At 44.0% G+C, this 22,019-nt stretch overlaps 1 protein-coding gene across 2 annotated transcripts in view; it reads right to left on the reverse strand.

The window, feature by feature from the left end:
- paxip1 (PAX interacting (with transcription-activation domain) protein 1) overlaps nucleotides 1-16,265 on the reverse strand; it is a 145,103-nt gene extending 128,838 nt beyond the window's left edge. The window contains exons 1-2 of one of the 2 annotated variants that reach the window (XR_015078341.1): nucleotides 15,818-16,265; nucleotides 6,625-6,759 (exon numbers count right to left, since the gene is read on the reverse strand). Coding sequence is in view for 1 of the 2 variants with exons in the window: in XM_085987518.1 (XP_085843644.1) it covers nucleotides 6,625-6,759; nucleotides 15,818-15,910 (228 nt within the window). In the remaining variant the exon portion in view is untranslated. The remainder of the gene's footprint in view (nucleotides 1-6,624; nucleotides 6,760-15,817) is intronic. The other variant, XM_085987518.1, reaches the window with a different exon arrangement.
- Nucleotides 16,266-22,019: the final 5,754 nt, after the last annotated feature.

Below are 22,019 nucleotides of genomic sequence, written 5' to 3' on the forward strand. Positions count from 1 at the left end.
CCACGGGTCTTTAGGTGAGAACCGTTTTAAAGGCAGAGCATGAAGAACCAGAAAGAGATACAACACGAGAAGGATATTAATAAACTGGAAAGGATTCAAGCCGTATGAATCAAGGGATATGGGGCTAGGGCGGAGAAGTGGAGTTGATGTAGAAGTTCAGCCTTGATCTTATTGGATGGTGGGCAGGCTCAAGGGGCCGTATGGCCTACTCCTGCTCCCTATTCTTATGTTTTTATGAAAACGACAGGACATACAGTAAAACATCGCCGGATGAAAGACAGAAAGGCAAAATAAAAGAAATAAAGATATGTAGAATGAGAATGAAAACCAGTGTGAATGAAACAAAATGCTGTTGAAGGGAAAACAGAACTCAGTAAGGCATTGTGGTCTGAAGCTACTTTCTATCCATGAAGTGGATTTCATAGAAAGTTACAGCACGGAAGGAGGCCATTTCGGCCCATCGTGTCCGCGCCGCGAAGTGAAAAGTCAGTCAAGTAGACCTCTCTTTCTTTTAAATAAAGAGCTGTGGAATAATCTACTAGGAAAGTCATTGAAGCAGACAACATCAAGGAAATGTTATGTCCACTACTGTTTTCAGAAGGTGTTTGATATGTTGTCACAAAAATCCAGGTGTACGGACAAGAGGAAATGTAGCCGAATGGATTGAAAGTTGGTTGATGGACAGGAAACATTAGGGAAACTAGGTTCTGCTTGGACTTGTGAAGGGTTGGAGTGCTGAACCCTGGGGTTCAGTGCTGGGATTCCTTTTGTTCTTGGCACATATAGATAATTTGGGACTTGGGTATAGTGAGCACAATCTCAAAATTTGAATAAATAATTCCCTGAAAGTGCAGGTAGCTAAAAAAATGTTTTAAAGGCCAACAAAATGTTGGGTTTTATAAACAGGGGCATAGAGCACAAGACTTATCGATGAACTTAGACAAAACATTGGCCAGGCCACCATTACAGTACTTTCAGGGAATTATTTCTTCAAACTCCTGTTGGAATCTTTGTTCATCCCCACCTTTCAGTGTCTTCCATTGAGTGCACACTCCTCATTTTTTCTCCTAAAATGTATGACATTGCACTTATCCACATTACCTGTAAATTGCATCTGCCATTTGTCTGTCCATTCTGCTAAATATTTGTTCTTGAAGTCTTTTATAGACCTCTTCACTGTTTGTCAAACCTGCTTTTGTGAGATCAAATTTTGCGATTGTGCTTACTATACCCAAGTCCCAAATTATCTATATATACAGGAAACTCTTTGGTATCCGGCACCAGGATGGTGCCGGTTGATTAAAAATTCCAGATGACGGAGAGGGTTATCTACCGAGGCTATTTTTAACAAACAAAAAAAAATCAAGAACTGTGCAGTGTACAGTAATTGAGTACTCAGCTACAGAATGTTGTGTTAAATGGATGGTGAAAGATGCTTGATTAAGTACAGTACTGCCAGTTGAGGGTAATCCATAACTCTTTAATTACTTCCGACAGCGCCAAGAAGCCGAGTAGTGGCAGTTTGGAGAACTACCCCCACTGACTAACTCGGCCACCGCGGGAGACTCGGACTCGGCAACATTGCCGGTTATTGAGGTGTTGTTTTTGGAGTATGAATTTTGACGGTTAATAGAGAATTCCGGATATTAAGGTGCTGTTTAAACGAGAGTTTCCTGTATACCAAGAACAACAGTGTTTTGGGTGCCCCATTATAGACAAGGCATTAAAGCAATAGAGCATGTTCAGCATAGATTCACCAGAATCTATGCTGAACACGCAGGGCTCAGTACTAGGTCCCTTGCTTTTTGTGATATACAGGAAACTTTGGTTTATCCGGAAGTTGTATGTCCGGAATACTCGATCTAACAGCAAAAATCAGGAGCCGTTTTCTGTAAGTTTTTTTAGATCTCGTTCTTTTTTTTCCCCCCAGTCAGCCACTGCAAGGTCTGTAGCTATAGCAACAGCTTCAGCTAGAGATGCTTGCAGCTGCAGCCAACTCTTTGAAGCTGTTGCTAAGCAACATTGTTTGTTGTCAGATACGGAGATGAAAACCTCCGTATGCTTCAACATTAACTTTGTATGTCTGGCAGTTTTGATAGATCGGCAACACGCCGGTCCCATCAGTGCCGGATATCACAAAGTTTCCTGTATATTAATGATCTAGACTTGAATATAGGGGGTATGATTAAGAAGTTTGCAGATGATACTAAAATCAGCTGTGTGGTTGATACTGAAGAAGGAAGCTGTAGACAGCAGGAAGATATCAATAAATTGGTCAGGTGGGCAGAACAGTGGCAAATGGAATTCAATCCGGAGAAGTGTGAGGTAATGTATTTGGGAAGGGCTAACAAGGAAAGGGAATACACATTAAATGGTAGGGCGCTGAGTAGTGTAGAGGAACAAAGAGACCTTGGAGTACATGTCCACAGATCCCTGAAGGTAGCAGGCCAGGTAGATAAGGTGGTTAAGAAGGCATACGGAATGCTTGCCTTTATTAGCCATGGCATAAAATACAAGAGCAGGGGGGTTATGCTTCAACTGTATAAAACACTAGTTAGGCCTCAGCTAGAGGACTGCGTGCAGTTCTGGTCACATTACAGGAAAGGTGTGATTGCACTAGAGAGGGTACAGAGGAGATTTACAAGGATGTTGCCGGGAGTAGAGAATCTTAGTTATGAGGAAAGACTGGATAGGCTGGGTTTGTTTTCCTTGGAACAGAGGAGGCTGAGGGGAGACCTTATTGAGGTGTATAAAATTATGAGGGGCCTAGATAAAGTGGATAGAAAGGTCCTATTTCCCTTAGCAGAGGGGACACAGATTTAAAGTAACTGGGGGAAGGTTTAGCGGGGATTTGAGGGGAAATTTCTTCACCCAGAGGGTTGCGGGGGTCTGGAACTCACTGCCTGAAAGGGTGGTAGAGGCAGGAACTCTAACCACATTTTTAAAAAGTACTTGGATGTGCACTTGGGATGCTGTAACCTGCAGGGCTACGGACCAAGAGCTGGGAAGTGGGATTAGGCTGGATAGCTCTTTGTCGGCCGGCGCGGACATGATGGGCCGAAATGGCCTCCTTCCGTGCTGTAACTTTCTATGATTCTATGAGAATGCTGCGTGGGGTTGAACCTATAGTAGCAAGGAGAGGTTTGAGATACTGTGGCTATTTCCCCTATAGCTAAGAAGGGCAAGAGGTGAATTAATAGCAGTTTTGTTTTAAATCATTAATGGTTTTGATAGAGTGAATAGGGAAAGGCTACAGTAGTTTGGCGACGAGGAGTCATCAATTTAAAATTATTAGCAAGAGAGTAAGGTGGGGGGGTTAGGACAAATTTCTTTACACAGGAGGGTTGTGAGATCATGGAAAGCTTTGCCACAGAGAGTGGTTGAGGTAAAGACCATTGCATCTTAAAAGAGAAAGTTGAATAAATAATTGAATTAGAGGAAGATACAGGTGTATGGGGAGAGTGGGATTCGTTTTGGAGTGCTCTGGCAAAATGGCACGATGGGCAAAATGGCTTCCTTCTGTGCTGTAAACTTTTGTTCCATGGTATAAATCACACGAGTACAAGGAGGCACAGACTTGGTAGCATTAACAGGGAGGTTAGAAAAGGTATTACTACATAAAAGGGTCAGAGTATGAAATGCATTGCAAATAGATAATGAAGCAGAATCACATCAGAACATTTATATGGGAATTAGATAAATATTAAAAAGGTACGGGGAAAATGGGATTCTCTCAGGTTAACACTGACACAGGTACAGTGGGTCAGCTGGCCTCCTCCTCTGCTGACATTTCTATGATTTACACCTTATGAAATCTTTGTCACGCAGCACTGACCCACAAACCACACTGGCCTTTTTATTTTTGCACATCACAAGATAAATACATATAAGGAAAGCCACTTTACCGATCTTAGTTCGCCCATCCAGATACGTCTACGCTCCTCTCCCCCCCACCCCCCCTCCAATGATATAGATTCATGATTTCAAAGTCGGATGCCCTAAGCTCCGCCAGTGAAAACCCTGGCACAATTCTTCCTCCTATAATTTTCAATAAAAGCACTGCATGTTCCAACAGTAGATAATGATTTCAGTTACAACAGTACATGAAATGTGAGATGCCACATCCTTAGACTACTGCTGGAGCACCAGAATTTGTTCAGAAATATTAAAGCCCCGATTCTATTTATTCATGTGAGAAAAAAATTAAGTCAAAAATTGAGTTTAGTATCATTTGAATGTTACATTAAGCTAATGAAGCATTAAGCAGCACTGGATTCACAAGGGAATGGTAGAAAACTACTTCAAAATAGTTCTGATCTAAAGCTTTAAATTTACAGTTCTCTTCGGTATGCCCTCCAAAATACAGATTTTATACAAGACTTTGATAACGTACTCATGATCTGCTAAATTATTGAATGATCCAGGTCTTCCTAGAGATAGTCTAAAAAAGAGCCAGGCCTTTCAGGAGTGAAGTGAGGAAACACTTGTACACACAAAGGGTGGTAGAAGTTTGGAACTCTCTTCCGCAAACGGCAATTGATGCTGGGTCAATTGTTAATTTTAAATCGGAGATTGATAGATTAACCGAAGGTATTAAGGGATGTGGGGCAAAGGCGGAAATATGGAGTTAGGTCACAGATCAGCCATGATCTCATTGAATGGCGAAAGAGCCTCAAGGGTTAAATGGCCTACTCCCATTCCTATGTTTCTAGAAAGAAACTGTATTTTGTACAGGTTCCTCTTGTATTGTGCTCAAAGTAGAATATATATACTTTTTTAAATGAGGTTCACAAATTATACGGGTCATTATAAATCTGGAGAAAAATCAGTAATCATCACCATGAAAAATTTGTCAACAAGCTTTAGGGGGAAAATAAATTCATGGTATAAAATATTCCTGAATGGAGTTAAGGAGCTGAAATTAGGACATTTTACCTCAATAGAAAATTCGTCACTAATTGCCATTAAGTCGGCAAACTCACCGAGTGGCTGAAGTTGGGGATTGAGGCATATTGTTTGACAAAGCAGAGGGTGATTTAGTCTGCATCTGACACTTGACCAAAGAATGTTTGAGGCTGAAACCGGATACCCGAAATGAAAACTGCCCCATTCACCAGCACCCACATCCCTCACCTGGAGGAGCACAGAATCCACTGAAGTGAGACGCTGATGCTTTGCCACCTGCTGTATGCAATCAAGGTGCAGCATTACCACTTCACAGCAAACAAACTGAGATTACGGAGAGGTTTTTTTTTGCATTGCACTTCTAAATCCATCACAAACTGCGCACAATAACCTGTACAAATAGGATATATAGCGATTATGTGTCTTTAATTGATGGCATCATCACCACATGATAAAGGAGGATTTATCATGCACAAAGACAAGTACAGATGAGGGATTCCATCTTGCTCATCCTTCCTTAGAAAGTAACAGCCTTCTTCCCAAGGTCCCGACAATGTCTAATTGCTTCTTGAATAATGCATTTGAAAACTTCAAAACCTTACAACCAATAGTTCGAATAAAACATAGCAAGTCAAAACATCATTTTAAGCATCCTTAAAAGTTTTCCAGGTGTGTTTTTTTTTTAATTGTACGAGACATCGAAAACTATTTACGGTACTATTGACAAAATATTTGATAAAGGAGGAACAAGTGCCAAAAAGGTATCTTTTTTCTTTTTACTTTCATAATTCTCCTTTTTCAAACATTCTATAGTCTGCAGTCTCTTTTGTACTTTGAAAAAGAATCAACCTAATTTTAGATACGCCCACCCCCACCATGTATCCAATATACGGTCAGGAGAAAATGACAGGGATATGGGGAAAGAGCGGGGGAGTGGGACTAACTGTACTGCTCTTCGAAAGAGCCAGCGCAGACTCGATGGGCCAAATGGCCTCCTGTGCTGTACTATTTTATGATTCTATAAGCCTGATAAAACGTGCATCATTGACATGCATTTATACAGCGCCTTTAATGTTAAAAAAAAAACACAACATGCTTCAGAGGCACAAGGAAAATAAATTAATTGAGGACATGATCGACATCGAACCATAACAAATACATCCTCATTTGCAATTAAATCCAGAAATGGCTTTTCTTTTTATTTTGCTGCAGGGAAGGGTAGCAATCCAGCTACAGGAAACTCTCTTTTTACCGGCACTTAAATATCCAGAAATCTCTCTTAACTGGCAAAATTCAGGAGTAGGTTCAGGTAAGTTTTACTATATATTAGTGGCCGTGTAACCGGGGTTCCTGCACCTGTGGCCGTGTAACCGGGGTTCCTGCACCTGTGGCTGTGTAACTGGGACTCCTGGATCTGTGGCCGTGTAACCGGGACTCCTGCACAAGTGCCGTGTAACTGGGGCTCCTGCACCTGTGGCCATGTACGGGGCTCTCGTACCTTAGTAAGTATACCTCTCTCTAATCCGGACTTTTTGATCAACCGGCACCACGCCGGTCCCGTCAGTGCCGGATAAAAAAAAGAGTTTCCTGTAGTTAACTAATCAGAGAAAAATAAACAGGATTCATTTATATTGGTGCTTTAAGCCATTTTAGCAATGAGCCCTTCTTATTGAGAAGGCAATTTTACCGTGCGATACAGAGGGACAATATAAAGTTCACCTTAACTACTGGCAGGTCAAACACTTCCCGGGCTTCTCCAACTTCTGGGTTGTCACCATCTTCTGCAATGATGTGTGTCGCCAATGCATTATAGGAAACTTCCTTTGCCTTTCCCGCCTTCAGCAGCTGAATCACCTAATTAAAAAGGAGAGCTGTAAACATACACTAGATATAGGAAGTACTTGTACTACAGAATTCCAACCAAGTTCAGAACGGCACGTGCCCAAAACGAAACTTTATATACAGAGAGTGAGGCGACTCGGTTTCCTGTCAGCCAGAGAGGATTGTTTAATGTGATATTAAACATTAGGAGACACCAATGCTCACATGTTTGCATCAACCATAGGACTTAGGACACACTTACAATGGAAAAAGATTTCAACTCATCCATAATCAAACTGGTACTTTACTATATTAATATATACATATAGGCCACCTCCCAAACTTAAGCCCTCCATTCAGGGGGGAAAAAAAACCAAGGGTACACCCCCAGTTCAAACACACTCTTGTCTTTAAAAGTGTAGGCTATACACATCTAGACACAGTAACTGGAAGAAATATATTTTTCAATCAATCAAAGAGAAGCAAACAAGGAAACAATGAATGAGGTTGTGCAACTGGGCACTTACAAGAATGATACCAGTGTAAATGTGATGAGCTGTGACCAAAGACTACAAGAAGTTTCAGATTAATCAAGGTATACAAAGTGTTAAATGGTATAAATAAGGCGAACCCAATAATTAATAGCAAAATACTGCGGATGCTGGAAATCTGAAATAACAGAAAATGCTGGAAATACTCAGCAGGCCAGGCAGCATCCGTGGAGAGAGAAACAGAGTTAACGTTTCAGGTCTGGGACCCTTCATCAGAACTGGAAAAAGCTGGAGATGTAATAGATATTAAGCAGGTGCAGAGACAGTTGGGGGGGGGGGGGGGGTTAGGAGGGGAGGAAGGAATAGAAAGAACACCTTGTGCTTTTGTAAGAGGCAGGAAAGATAAAATGTTGCAAATGGGAATGGCAAAAATCATACTGCATGAAAAATGGGGGCAGGGATAATTATCTGAAATTGTTAAACTCAGTGTTGAGTCCGGCAGGCTGCAAAGTGCCCAATCGAAAGATGAGGTGCTGTTCCTCGAGCTTACGTTGAGCTTCATTGCAGCAATGCAATAGCCCGAGGACAGAGAGATCAGAGTGGGAGTGAAGCGGTGAATTAAAATGACAGGCGACCGGAAGCTCAGGGTCACCCTTACGGACTGAACGGAGGTGTTCCGCAAAGCGGTCACCCAACCCAATAATTACTTCAAATTAAGTCAGGTTAGTGGGACCAGAGAGCATGAACTTAAAATCACCATATATACTCGTGTACAAGACTGGGAAATGTCATCACTGTTTAGGGCTACAAGATGTGGGTCATATCCTCCCTCGGGTTTACCCTCCTAGTGGAGCATTTTCACTGAAGGAGCATCGTACAAGTGTATTCCCATCAGCGCCACAATATTTTCTCCTCCCAACTGCAGTCCAAGCTCCTGCAGTCTATTTAAAAATCAGAGCCATCCCTGGCGAACAGGTACAAAGTAAGGAAAGTTACATTAGCAACAGGAGCCTGGACTGAAGTCAGGACCAAGAAGTAACATTTAACTATCATAGTACTGGAGGAGCAGAGCGACAGCCGATAGGATATCTCTTCCTCACCACAAGTTGCTGGACGACTTACACATTAATAAGACAGAGCACTATGAAACGCGCCATTACTTTGGCGGCAAATTCTGGGCCGATGTTTTGCTTCGAGATGCGCATCAGTGGCGAGAAATTCAACAAGCAGCAACACACGGGTCAGACACTTCACTACATTTATGCAGTTGAAAATATTACGGCTTCAGTCACGGATAAGCTGCAACAAATGGACAAAAATCAGTCTGGCGTTGAGGCTCAGTCGTATGATGGCACTGCACAGGGCTCGGGGAAGTGAGAAAGGGCTGGCCTTTCAAGATCATTTGCGTGGCAAACTCAACCTATAGAATGTGTCCATCGCCATTAGACACGGTAAACAAAAGTCATTCCGGCCCCGCTAAGCACACATTTGCAATCATTAGCTTGCTAAGTGCGAGAGGGGGATGTGGTCAGAGGCTGGCTTTACTTTTCATTAACGGCACTCCGTTGTTTTTAAGTCAGTCGGCACACCTCAACACTAAGCCTTATAGATATGCATTGACACTGTTAAAGCCTGCTCGCGATAAGTGACTAACTGTTCCAGTCATGCAAGTGAAAACCAGAATCTCCCAACACTGGTCCAAAAACTATGGTAGTAATGCCAGTGCTTTCTCAGCTGAATGGATGAAAATGCCAGATTACTTGGGAATTGCAAGGCCAAAAAAGCATCAAATCCCAAGATATGAGAGCGGCCCTATAATCAGACTCCTGTATATACAGTAATTGAAATAGGTCCAACAATGCTCAGTAATAGATACACATGGCACAAACTGGCTTATGGCATTGCATTACAATGGCCCAGAAATTCGGCTCTCCCCAGGTGAGTACGCACGGGGTACTCACCTGTAGACCGAATGGAATTGCCGGTTTCCTGCATGCACTGCGCATGCGCGGGAAACTGGCACTTCCGATCCTCTGAACGAAGAGGTTCAGAGGTCGAACGCGCACGCAGGGGAGGCTGCGCGTGCGCTTTGAACTTAGTTTTTTTTTTATACAGGTTTTCCCGGGAGGGTAAGCCTGCAGGATTTACACATTTAAAAAGCAGGTGTAAGGCCTGCTTTTTGCAAGGCAAGTGGTCAAGTAATTAAAATTAAAACATTTTTTCCACAGGTTTATTATTTTTAAATACTTTAAAGCAAGGTAAGTTTATTTTTAGCCCCGTTATAATATAAAATTATTTTTTTCAAAAATTTAAATTATTGTTTAAAATAGTTATTTAATGTAATTTATAGTTTATTTAAAAAGTGTGATTTAAAAAAAAAAAAATTATTTGAAGGTTTACTGCTATTTTGGGCCCGTAGTATTTATAAGTTTTGACAGGTCTACCTGTCAATCTTATGAATGGGCTTTCCCTCCTCCGATTGGCTGCCCATGGCTCACGTGATCCCAGGGGACGCATCGCACTAACTATGCCCCTGGGACACGCAAGCACAGCATGCCAGCAGCTGGGCCAGGCCCCGGAGCGTAATTCCACCGGGCCCTACGGCTCAACTGCCAGCGCGCAAGAGTGCAGGTCGGGGGCTTGCACCTGCGGGAAGCCCCCGACCCGAATTTCTGGGCCAATATGTTTGTTTAGTTTCTGCACCTATATTTTTTTTTTTTTTTTTTAAAAAGCAGGTAAAAATTCATGCATGCACCTCACATGGTAAAAAGCAGTCATGATTTTTCACTGTCCTGAAGACTCTAATCCCAAGTTATTATATAAACTATGTAGTCTTGCTTTGATCAATATCATTTCTTCATCATCATTACGGTGGCAGAGTGGTTAGCACTGTTGCCTCACAGCGCCAGGGACCCGGGTTCAAATCTGGCCTCGGGCGACTGTCTGTGTGGAGTTTGCACATTCTCCCTGTGTCTGCGTGGGTTTCCTCCGGGTGCTCCGGTTTCCTCCCACAGTCCAAAGATGTGCGGGTTAGGTTGATTTGGCTATGATAAACTGACCCTTAGTGTTAGGGGATTAAATACGTGGGGTTACGGGGATAGGGTGGGATATGTGTCGGTGCAGGCTCGATGGGCCGAAATGGCCTCTATCTGCACTGTAGATTCTGTGTGATTACTGTGCTATGTGAAACAGCAGCAATCTTTAACGGTATTAAACTTATCACAGTGCTATAGTGCTGCCTTCAAAACAGCTGAGGCTACAGCACCTTCAGTGATGAGATAAGTACGTCAGTCAGATGCTACTGAAGTTAACTTTTTTTTAAAAAGGTCCACATTTGACACGATTGGTGCATCCACTAATACAGGAAAGCAGAATAGGATCCTTCACTCCTCCTATGAGATTTTGATTATGTGCCAATTTTACAACAATTTTGGTCATTAACAAATTTTACTGTTAAAAGACACATATCAATTGTCTTTGCTTTAAGGTAGAGTTAGTTCTATTCCATTAAAACGTCATCAAGCAGCATCATAGATCTTTGTGTAGAAGTTAATGCCACACCTGGAGTACTGTGTACAATTTTGATCTCCTTACCTAAGGAAGGATATACTTGCCATAGAGGGAGTGCAACGAAGGTTCATGAGATTGATTCCTGGGATGGCGGGACTGTCGTATGAGAAGAGATTGAGTAAACTAGGCCTGTATTCTCTTGAATTCAGAAGAATGAGAGGGGATCTCATTGAAGCATACAAAATTATTTCAGGGCTTGATAGGGTGGATGCTGGGAGAATGTTTCCCTTGGCTGGAGAGTCTAGAACCAGGGGCCACAGCCTCGGGATAAAGGGTAGGCCATTCAGGATTGAGATGAGAAATTTCTTCACACAGGGGGTGGTGAATCTTTGGAATTCTCTACCCCAGAGGGCTGTGGAGGCTCAGTCATTGAGTATATTCAAAACAGAAGTCGATAGATTTCTGACTAGTAAGGGCATCAAGGGATATGGCGATAGGGCCGGTGAATGGAGTTGAGGCAGAAGATCAGCCATGATCTCATTGAATGGCGGAGCAGGCTCGAAGGGCCGAATGGCCTACTCCTGCTCCTATCTTCTATGTGACAGTTTGAATACACGAACATACATTATCATTACACAGTGCTTTCATTCTAGGATCATTTTGTACAGGCTTTAAACAATCCACCTCTAAAGTAAACGCCAATTTCTTTGATCATGCCCCTGAAGTGCTTTGGGAGGTTTTCCTACGTTAAGTGGGCACTACATAAATGCACGTTGTTGTTGTATGTTCATGCTTGCGTGAAGTACAATTCCATTGAGCTGAAAGCCAGTGACCAACCAGTCGCATGTCATGCAACATTCATTTCTCAAGCAACGGAGAACAAAATCAGAAATTGAAACTGTAATCGAAAGCCGGTTATAGATCATCGGCAGAGCTCCTGCGACTGCCCGCCACACCAGCTGTGTTTCGGACTGTCCGTGGTTGCTCTTTTGTTCACTTGCAGGGGAAGCTAGATAAGCAGATGCAGGAGAAAAGAATAGGAGGGGATGCTGATAGCGAGAAATGAAGTAGGGTGTGAGGAGGCTCGTGTGGGGCATAAACGCCAGCATGGACCAGTTGGGCCGTTTCCGTGCTGTCGACTCGATGTAATTTTATGCCGTTATGTACCGTGGCTGCATCGGGTTATTTAACTTACCGTTTACTGGTCCCTAGTAGTACCGCCTACCAATGTTCCCTTTAAGCTACGCAGCCGCGTAGCGCTCCAGGGGTCCCGCGCAGACGGTGAGCTGGCTTTTAAGTTGAAAAAAAAACGAGCATGCGCTAACTTTTGAATGGGCCTCGCAGCCCAAAGATTTTTTAACGGGGAACGTTGCCGCCTACCGTCATTATAACATCTAACCTGACTCTAAAGTAAAACCGAAGGCACAGCAACAGAAAAAGAAATAAATAGAACAAGGAAACATTGCAGAAGTTCTTTGCAGCCTGTATATAACTCAAAAAGTGCGTAACACTTAAAAAGCATGTTCAATTACACCACTTATACCAATTTAACAGTAACCTGTCAAAACTGCAACAAATGCATGACTTCGCACTAACAGTACCAAACAAGGCTAATAAGGGGCCATTAAACCAAGTTCTGCGTTTTATGCCAAAGAAATGTGGATACTTTAGGACGGTAAGTACCTGTGCTTATCACAGGTCAAAGATTTACCATTTCAATCAGGACTGCAGTGAAGTTCTAGCCTGAACACAGCAGGTTTATTGCACTGGGTGACAGGGTTCTTGTGAAGTATCTTTCCAACACTGCCAAACACCCAGCCCCGACTCAGCTGTTGGAGCCAGCGTGACTCTTCAAGAAAAAGCAAGATTACCCAAACACTTCAAACTAGCACACACATTTTTCTCACACAAGCCTACAAAAAGAGTGTTTTATTCTGAGTTTACACACACACCAGACTTCTTCCTTCCCTAGTTTATTAGCTTTTGTATTTTACTAGTAATGCACAAAATCATTAATGAAGCATAATGGCCCAGATATTCCGGTCCCGATGGGTGGGTACATGCTGTGTACTCACCCGTAGGGACATCGGAAGTACCGGTTTCAGGCATGCACAGTGCATGCGCTAAAAACCAGCATTTCCGATCTGTCAAAAATGGTCTTGACAGATCCTCCGGCTGCCCGGGAGCAGGGCCTCTGCGGGGGGAGAGTTCCGCTTTCTGGAGACCCTCCGCCCACAGAAAACACTTACAATTCTTCCGCCTGGTAAAAGCAAGGCCTGCTTTTACCAGGATAAGAGTTGAAAAAATTATTTTAAAAAAAAATTTCACTGATTTATCATTTTAAAATACTTTTAAAAAGGTTAGTTTATTTTTAGCCCCGTTAAAAATTTCAATTATTTCTTTCAAAAAATTAAATTTTTGTTTAAAAGACTTAATTTTTGTAATTTCAAGTAATTTTAAAAATGTGATTTAAAAAAAAAAATGTATTTAAAGTTTGACTATGTTTTTTCATTGCTCTCTATTCATATATGTGACAGGTCTTCCTGTCAAATGTATGAAGGGAGATTACCTTCTGTGATTGGCTCCCCATGGCCCACGTGATCCCAGGGACGCTGCGAACTACCTGCGTCTCTGGGATCTGTGGGCCCGGCGCACTTGGAGTTTGGAGAGGCCCAGGAGCGGAAGCGTGCGCGTCCCGGGAGCCCTCAGGTAAGGGCGCAGATTTTTCCAGATCGCAGGCCTCCGCCCGCGGGGAGGCCTGCGATCGGAAAATACGGGCCAATAATTTGCCAACTTTTCACATATAGGCCCAGAAATTCAGGTCCCAATGCGTGAGTACGCATGGGGTACTCACCCGTAGGCCCAACGAAAGTGCCGGTTTCGTGCATGCGCGGGAAACCGGCACTTCCGTTCCCCTGAAAGAAGGGGTTGACAGGTGGAACGCATGCACCGGAGAGGCAGTGCGTGCGCATCGAACTTACGTTTTTTTTGCAGGTTTCTCTGGGAGGGTAAGTCTCCAGGAGTTACACATGTAAAAAGCCTGCTTTTAACAAGGTAAGTGGTGAATTAATTAAAATTAAAACTTTTTTTCCCCACAGGTTTTTTATTTTTAAATAAATACTTTAAAGAAAGGTAAGTTTATTTTTAGCCTCGTTAGAAAAGGTAATTATTTTTTTCAAAAATTTAAATTATTGTTTAAAATAGTTATTTCATGTAATTTAGTTATTTAAAAAATGTATTTGAAGTTTTAGTGATGTTTTGGGGCTTATAGTATTTATAGGTTTGACAGCTCTTCCTGTCAAACTTGTGAATGAAGTATTCCCTGCTCCCATTGGCTCTGCATGGCCCACGTGATCCCAGGGGACGCATCGAACTAACTGCGCCCCTGGGATACGCAAGCACTGCGCGCCGGCAGTTGGAGCAGGCCCAGGATCGGAATCCCACACGGGCCCACAGCTCAACATCCGGCGCGCTAGGTAAGTGCAGGTCGGGGGCTTGCACCCGCGGGAAGCCCCCGACCTGAATTTCTGGGCCATTATGTTTTCAGTGCTGCACGTTCACATAAATCCACAGCGACTGGTGCAATGTTTGATGTTTGTAAACTATTATGGCGTTAGTACCTTGGTGGCAAGAGAGGCTTTGCAGAATCCCCAGCTACAGAAAGATTGGATAACCTTTTCAAACAGTAAAGTATAAAAATCTACAAAAGGACTGGGGATTGTGCCGAGGGTAAAGTAGGTTGATCGATCAGCAGATGAATTTGTTCTGTTGTTGAAAAAAAAATTCTTATGGTCAAACACACAGCTCGGTGATCACACAAAGTCATTGATGGAGTTTACTAATCCTATTCAAAAGTTAGCAAAAGTCCAAAAACTACCATGTCAATCCAGCGGATTCATTTCATGCACTACCTGGAAAGGTAACCAAATCTAAAACTAAAAAGATGAAACCAAAGAGTGCATAAAGCACACTTGCTGGTTCCAGAAGCATCACCAGTCAACACTGCACACCTGCAGTAGTTGCAGCATCCAATCACATACTCTCAAGGACAACTCAGGTTTTGGGTTGCTATATGCTCAGGACAATATATTAAAAAATTCAGATTTAAATAAACAAAACCTTTACTTGCATACAAAAGATCTCTATAATACAATGCAGGAAGTAGATGCAGAAACAGCTATTTGATAGTGCTATCAACAAAATCTGTTGTTGCATATAGCACAGTAATCATACAATTCAATGTTCAACTGTCAGGTGCAAAAATTCATTACTGGCCTGATTCCTAGTCACACTTCCACAGGTTATTTCTCATTCCCTCATAATAAAGCAGCTGGTTGTTACTTCAGTCTTTGCATATAGCTTGGGAACAAACTCATCAGCAGACACACCAGATCGTGCACTCTACACTAAATTTGTATGCAATGTTTTCACAACTGATTAAAGCATTGTGAAAAATCACATCCAAAAGCCTTGGTCAAAGTACTTTTCCCCACTACTTTGAACACAAAAAGTGCAAGGTTTCACTTGAAAAAGCAACATTCTACATTCAGAAAGTGTTTGATCAGCTAGTTTTAGCACCTTTTGGTTTATTTGCATTGTTGCACTCAAAGCAACGTTGATTTTATTTACCCCTCGCCCTAACTCTCCAGTGTTGGCTGTGAATTCCCCCCTCCCCTCAAGACAGACACACACACACGTCCCAACCACAAGAGCCTGATCTCTACCCAGGGCTCCAAGAGTGGGCACACTATATGGCAGGAAATGCAAAGCCAGGACACACACACACACTCTCAAAGCAGAGCGCGCACTATTTAGCAAAAGGGAGGAAGCTCACTATGTCCCCCCCATCCCAACCCCGACAGGCTCAAGTAACAAATACACCAATCCGTTTAATCCTCCTCGCATTCTAATCTCCAATAAAGTTGCAGCAGCCAAGAAAGTCTCTTGCTTTCTACTGCGAGAAGCTCCTGCTCGCAGGCCCAGGCGGCAGCGGCCATGTATTTACCTCCCCACACACACACACGGGGCTGCAGCCTCGCAATATCCCCCCGCCTCCCTCCTCCCCCAAAAACCCTTCTCCATCCATTTACCTGCGGCTCAATGTCGCCCACCGCGAAGAATTTCACCTCCTTAAACAGCTCCTCTGGCACCGCCAGATCCTCGTTGCGCGCCGCGTCCGACATGGCGGTGACCAGGCCGAGGCAGGAGGGTCGATCGATCGCTCCCTCTCTCTCTCACACACACACTCCCTCTCTTTTCTCTCTCTCCCCCCGGGGAGGGTCTGTGAGGCTCAGGCCGCCGTCGCCAGGTTACCCCGCGCGCTCCCCGCCGCTGGCAGCCTGCGCCTGCGCACCAGGTTACCCCCGTCTTCCCGCCGGCAGCCCGCGCCTGCGTACCAGCTTACTCCCGTCCTCCCGCCGGCAGCCCGCGCGCTCTTTCCCCTCTTCCCTCCGGCAGCCCGCGCCTGCGCACCAGGTTACCCCGCGCGCTCTTTCCCCCCACTTCCCTCCGGCAGCCCGCGCCTGCGCACCAGGTTGCCCCCATCCTCCCGCCGGCAGCCTGCGCATCAAGCTCCCGCCGGCAGCCCGCGCCTGCGCACCAGCTCCCTTCCCCTCGCTGCACCTCCCCTGAGACTCACCCACTATCAGGAGGGGGGGGTTCTAAAACTCAATTCAAACACTCCACCCAAGCAAAAACAAAAAACCGCTTGAATTCCTTCTTCTTTTATTAATTTCAATAGTAGATTTGTTTCCTGAGTTTACTGGAAGGTAGTTTTTTAAACTTCTGTTTCCTATCTCTCCCTCTCTTCCCCTCCTTCTCAAGGAATGGTCGGGCCCGTGTTCTAAGGGGCGGGGCCTCGGTGGTATGGAAACGCGCGGGCGTTCCACACCGGGATTGTTACAAATTACGCGGGAAACTGTGGACCTGCGCTGTTTACAACTGATCGGCCCTCTCGTGTTGTGTGTGTCATTATTTTTTCAGATAAAGCCCAGAAGTTTTTTTGGAGTGGAGTGTTTTTGTCACTGGATGAACCAATATGCTTAAAACCTATTGATACAACAAACAAAAGAAAGACTTTCACAACCTCAGGACGTCCCAAACCAATGAAGTACTTTTTAAAGTGGAGTCACTGTTGTATTGTAGGAAGCACAGCAGCCAATTTGCGCACAGCATTTATTGCCCACCCCTAGTTGCCCTTGAGAAGGTGGTGAGCCGCCGCCTTAAACTGCTGCAGTCCGTGTGGTGAAGGTGCTCCCACAGTGCTGTTAGGGAGGGAGTTCCAGGATTTTGACCCAGTGACGATGAAGGATCGGCGATAGACTTCTAAGTCAGGATGGTGTGTGACTTGGAGGTGGTGGTGTTCCCATGCGCCTGCTGCCCTTGTCCTTCTAGGTGGATGTTTTTGAACTGTAGTCACTGTTGTAATGTAGGAAGCGCGGCAGCCAATTTGCACACAGCAAGCTCCCAGTCAGCAATGTGATAATGACCAGATAAACTGTTTCAGCGATGTTGATTGAGTGATAAATATTGGCCAGGACACCGGGGATAACTCTCCTGCTCTTCTTCGAAATAGTGCCGTGGGATCTTTTACGTCCACCTGAGAGAGCAGACGGGGCCTCGGTTTAACGTCTCATCCAAAAGACGGCACCTCCGACAGTGCAGCACTCCCTCAGCACTGCACTGGAGTGTCAGCCGAATGTAAACAGACATTTACAGATGAAGTGAGTGGGCAAAACTGTGGCAGATGGATTTCAACGGAGATAATTGTGAGGTTTTTGGACCAAGAAAGAATAGATCTGAGTATCATTTAAATGGCGAAAAGCTAGGAACAGTGGAGGTGCAAAGAGATTTAAGGGTCCATGCACACAGATCACTAAAATATAGTGGTCAGGTACAAAAAATAATCAAAAAGGCTAATGGAATGGTAGTCTTTATATTTAGAGGGTTAGAATATAAAGGAGAGGAATTTTGTTACAGCTGTACAAAGCCCTGGCTAGACCACATCTGGAGTACTGTGGACAGTTCCGGGCACCGCACCTTAGAAAGGATATATTGGCCTTGGAAGGAATGCAGTGCAGATTCACCAGAACGTTACCAGGGCTCCAAAGGTTAGATTATGAGGAGAGATTACATAAACTAGGCTTGTATTTCTTGAAATATAGATGGTTAAGGGGTGATTTGATTGAGGGTTTTATGATTTTGAAAGGAATTAATAGGGTCGATAGAAAGAAACCTTTTCCACTTGTGAGGGAGTCTAGGTCAAGGGGACATAATCTTAAAATCAGAGCCAGGCCATTCAAGAGAGAAGTTAGTAAACACTTCTTCACACAAAAGGCAGTAGAAGTGTGGAACTCCCTCCCACAAAAAAGCAGTAGATGCGAGCTCAATTAATAATTTTAAATCTGAGATCGATAGATTTTTGCCAGCCAAGGGTATTAAGGGATATGGAGACAAGGCTGGTGGATGGAGTTAAGATACAGATCAACCATGATCACATTGAATGGCGGAACAGGCTCAAGGGGCTGAATGGCCAACTCCTATTCCTATGAGTTCCTCGGATGAAGGGAATTCTTCTGATGTCGTGACCAACAATTAATGGCCAACAATTAATACTCAATCAACACTATCCAAAACAGATAAACTAATTTGGAAATGCAGTCACTGCACCACTTTGAGTACTGTTGGGGGGGATGGCTTATCAGAGGAAGGCAGCAGCAGCCAACTTCCTGGCACCAGGGGTGGCTATGCTGCACAGAATGGGAGGAAAAAGAGTGGTAGAGCTATAGTAATAGGGGATTCAATTGTAAGGGGAGCAAACGAGACTCCAGGATGGTGTGTTGCCTCCCTGGTGCAAGGGTCAAGGATGTCGCCGAGCGGCTGCAGAACATCTTGGAAGGGGAGGGTGAACAGCCAGTTGTCGTGGTGCATATAGGCACCAACGATGTAGGTAAAAAGCGGGATGAGGTCCTAAAAGCGGAATATAGGGAGTTAGGAGGTAAATTAAAAAACAGGACCTCAAAGGTGGTAATCTCAGGATTGCTACCAGTGCCACGTGCTAGTCAGAGTAGAAATAGAAGGATACTTCAGATGAATACGTGGCTAGAGGAATGGTGCCAGGGGGAGGGATTCAAATTCCTGGGACATTGGAACCGGTTCTGGGGGAGGTGGGACCAGTTCAAACCGGACAGTCTGCACCTGGGCAGGGCCGGGACCGATGTCCTAGGGGGTTTGTTTGCTAGTGCTGTGGGGGAGGGTTTAAACTAAAATGGAAGGGGGTTGGGAACCTGAGCAGGGAGACAGAGGAAAGGGAAACAAGGGTAAAAGCAAAAGATAGGAAGGAGAAAAACAAAAGTGGCAGTCAGAGAAATCAAGGGTTTAAATCAAACGTGGCCACAGTAAATAATAATTCTAATAGGTCTAAGAGCGTTAAAAAAACAAGCCTGACGGCTTTGTGTCTTAATGCGAGGAGCATTTGTAATAAGGTGGATGAATTGGCTGCGCAAATAGAGGTAAACGAATATGATTTGGTTGGGATTACGGAAACGTGGCTCAAGGATGGCCAAGACTGGGAACTCAACATCCAGGGGTATTCGATATTCAGGAAAGATAGGCAAAAAGGAAAGAGAGGTGGGGTAGCATTACTGGTTAAAGAAGGGATTAACACAATGGTAATGAAGGATATTAGCTCTGATGATGTGGAATCTGTATGGGTAGAATTGAGAAATACTAAGGGGAAAAAAACATTAGTGGGAGTGGTATATAGACCTCCAAACAGTAAGGCGGAGGTTGGGGATGGCATTAAAAGGGAAACTAAAGAAGCGTGCAATAAGGGCACAGCAGTCATCATGGGTGACTTTAATCTACATATAGATTGGGCAAACCAAATTAGTAACAATACTGTGGAGGAGGAATACCTGGAGTGTTTACGGGATGGTTTCCTCGACCAATATGTCAAGGAACCAACCAGGGATCAGGCCATCTTAGACTGGGTACTATGTAACGAGAAAGTATTAATTAGCAATCTTGTACGAGGCCCCTTGGGTGGGAGCGATCATAATATGATCGAATTCTTCATTAAGATGGAGAATGAAGTAGTTGACTCAGAAACTAGGGTCCTCAATTTAAATAAAGGAAACTACGATGGTCTCAGGAGCGAGTTGGGTAGGATTGATTGGGGAATGGCACTCAAAGGGTTGACTGTGGATAGGCAATGGCAAACATTCAAAGACCGAATGGATGAACTACAGAAGTTGTTCATCCCAGTTTGGCATAAAAATAAAACAAAAAAGGTGACTCAACCGTGGCTAACAAGGGAAATTAGGGATAGCATAAGATCCAAGGAGAGGATATACAAATTGGCCAGAAAAAGCAATAATCCTGAGGATTGGGAGCAGTTCAGGATTCAACAAAGGAGGACAAAGGGATTAATTAAGAAAGGGAAAATAGAATATGAGAGTAAGCTTGCAAGGAACATAAAAACTGACTGTAAAAGCTTTTATAGATATGTGAAGAGAAAAAGATTGGTGAAGTCAAGCGTAGGTCCCTTGCAGTCAGAATCAGGGGAATTTATAATGGGGAACAAAGAAATGGCAGACCAACTAAATACATATTTTAGTTCTGTCTTCACAAAAGAGGACACAAATAACCTCCCAGAAATACCAGGGAACATAGGGTCTGATGAAAGGGTGGAACTGAAAGAAATCAGTATTTGTAGGGAAATGGTGTTAGGAAAATTGATCGGACTGAAGGCCGATAAATCCCCAGGGCCTGATAATCTACATCCCAAGGTACTTAAGGAAGTGGCCCTAGGAATAGTAGATGCATTGCTGGTCATCTTCCAGAACTCAATAGACTCTGGAACAGTACCCATTGATTGGAGGGTAGCTAATGTTACCCCACTATTCAAAAAAGGTGGCAGAGAAAAAGTGGGGAATTATAGACCGGTAAGCCTGACATCGGTAGTGGGGAAAATGCTAGAGTCCATTATAAAAGATGTAATAGCAGAGCACTTGGAAAGCAGTGACAGGATCAGACAAAGTCAACATGGATTTACAAAAGGTAAATCATGCTTGACTAATCTACTGGAATTTTTTGAGGATGTAACTGGTAAAATAGATAAGGGAGAACCAGTGGATGTGGTGTATTTGGACTTTCAGAAGGCTTTCGATAAGGTCCCGCATAAGAGATTAGCGTGCAAAATTAAGGTACATGGGATTGGGGGCAAGGTATTGACTTGGATAGAGAACTGGTTGGCGGACAGAAAGCAAAGAGTTGGAATAAACGGGTCATTTTCCGAGTGGCAGGCAGTGACTAGTGGGGTACCTCAAGGATCGGTCCTAGGACCCCAGCTGTTCACAATATATATTAATGATCTGGATGAGGGAATTGGATGTAATATCTCCAAATTTGCAGATGACACAAAGCTGGGTGGGAGGGTATGCTGTGAGGAGGATGTCATGAAACTCCAGTACGATTTGGACAGGTTAGGTGATTGGGCAGAAACATGGCAAATGCACTATAATGTGGATAAATGTGAGGTTATCCACTTTGGAGGCAAAAACAGGAAGGCAGATTATTATTTGAATGGCAATAGATTGGGTGAAGGGGAAGTACAAAGAGACCTGGGTGTTCTTGTGCACCAGTCGCTGAAGGTAAGCATGCAGGTGCAGCAGGCGGTTAAGAAGGCAAATGGTATGTTGGCCTTCGTAGCAAGAGGGTTCGAGTACAGGAATAAGGATGTCTTGCTACAGTTGTACAGGGCCTTGGTGAGACCGCACCTTGAGTATTGTGTACAGTTTTGGTCGCCTTATCTGAGGAAGGATGTTCTTGCCATGGAAGGAGTGCAGCAAAGATTCACCAGGCTGATACCTGGGATGGCAGGAATGACGTATGAGGAGAGATTGCGTCGATTGGGCTTATACTCACTGGAGTTTAGAAGATTGAGAGGGGATCTCATCGAAACCTATAAAATTCTGTCAGGCCTGGACAGACTAGATGCTGGAAGGATGTTCCCGATGGTCGGGGAGTCCAGAACCAGGGGTCATAGTCTAAGGATAAGGGGTAGGACATTTTGGACTGAAATGAGGAGGAATTTCTTCACCCAAAGAGTGGTGAACCTGTGGAATTTTCTGCCACAGAGGGCGGTGGAGGCCAGTTCATTAAATATATTCAAGAAAGAGTTGGATATATTTCTTAAGGCTAAAGGGATCAAGGGATATGGGGAGAAGGCAGGGACAGGGTACTCAATTTGAATGATCAGCCATGATCTCATTGAATGGCGGAGCAGGCTCG

The sequence above is a fragment of the Somniosus microcephalus genome, chromosome 5, assembly GCF_052327205.1.
Source record: "Somniosus microcephalus isolate GS21.2 chromosome 5, FLI_Smic_1.0, whole genome shotgun sequence".
Taxonomy (NCBI): Eukaryota; Metazoa; Chordata; class Chondrichthyes; order Squaliformes; family Somniosidae; genus Somniosus; species Somniosus microcephalus.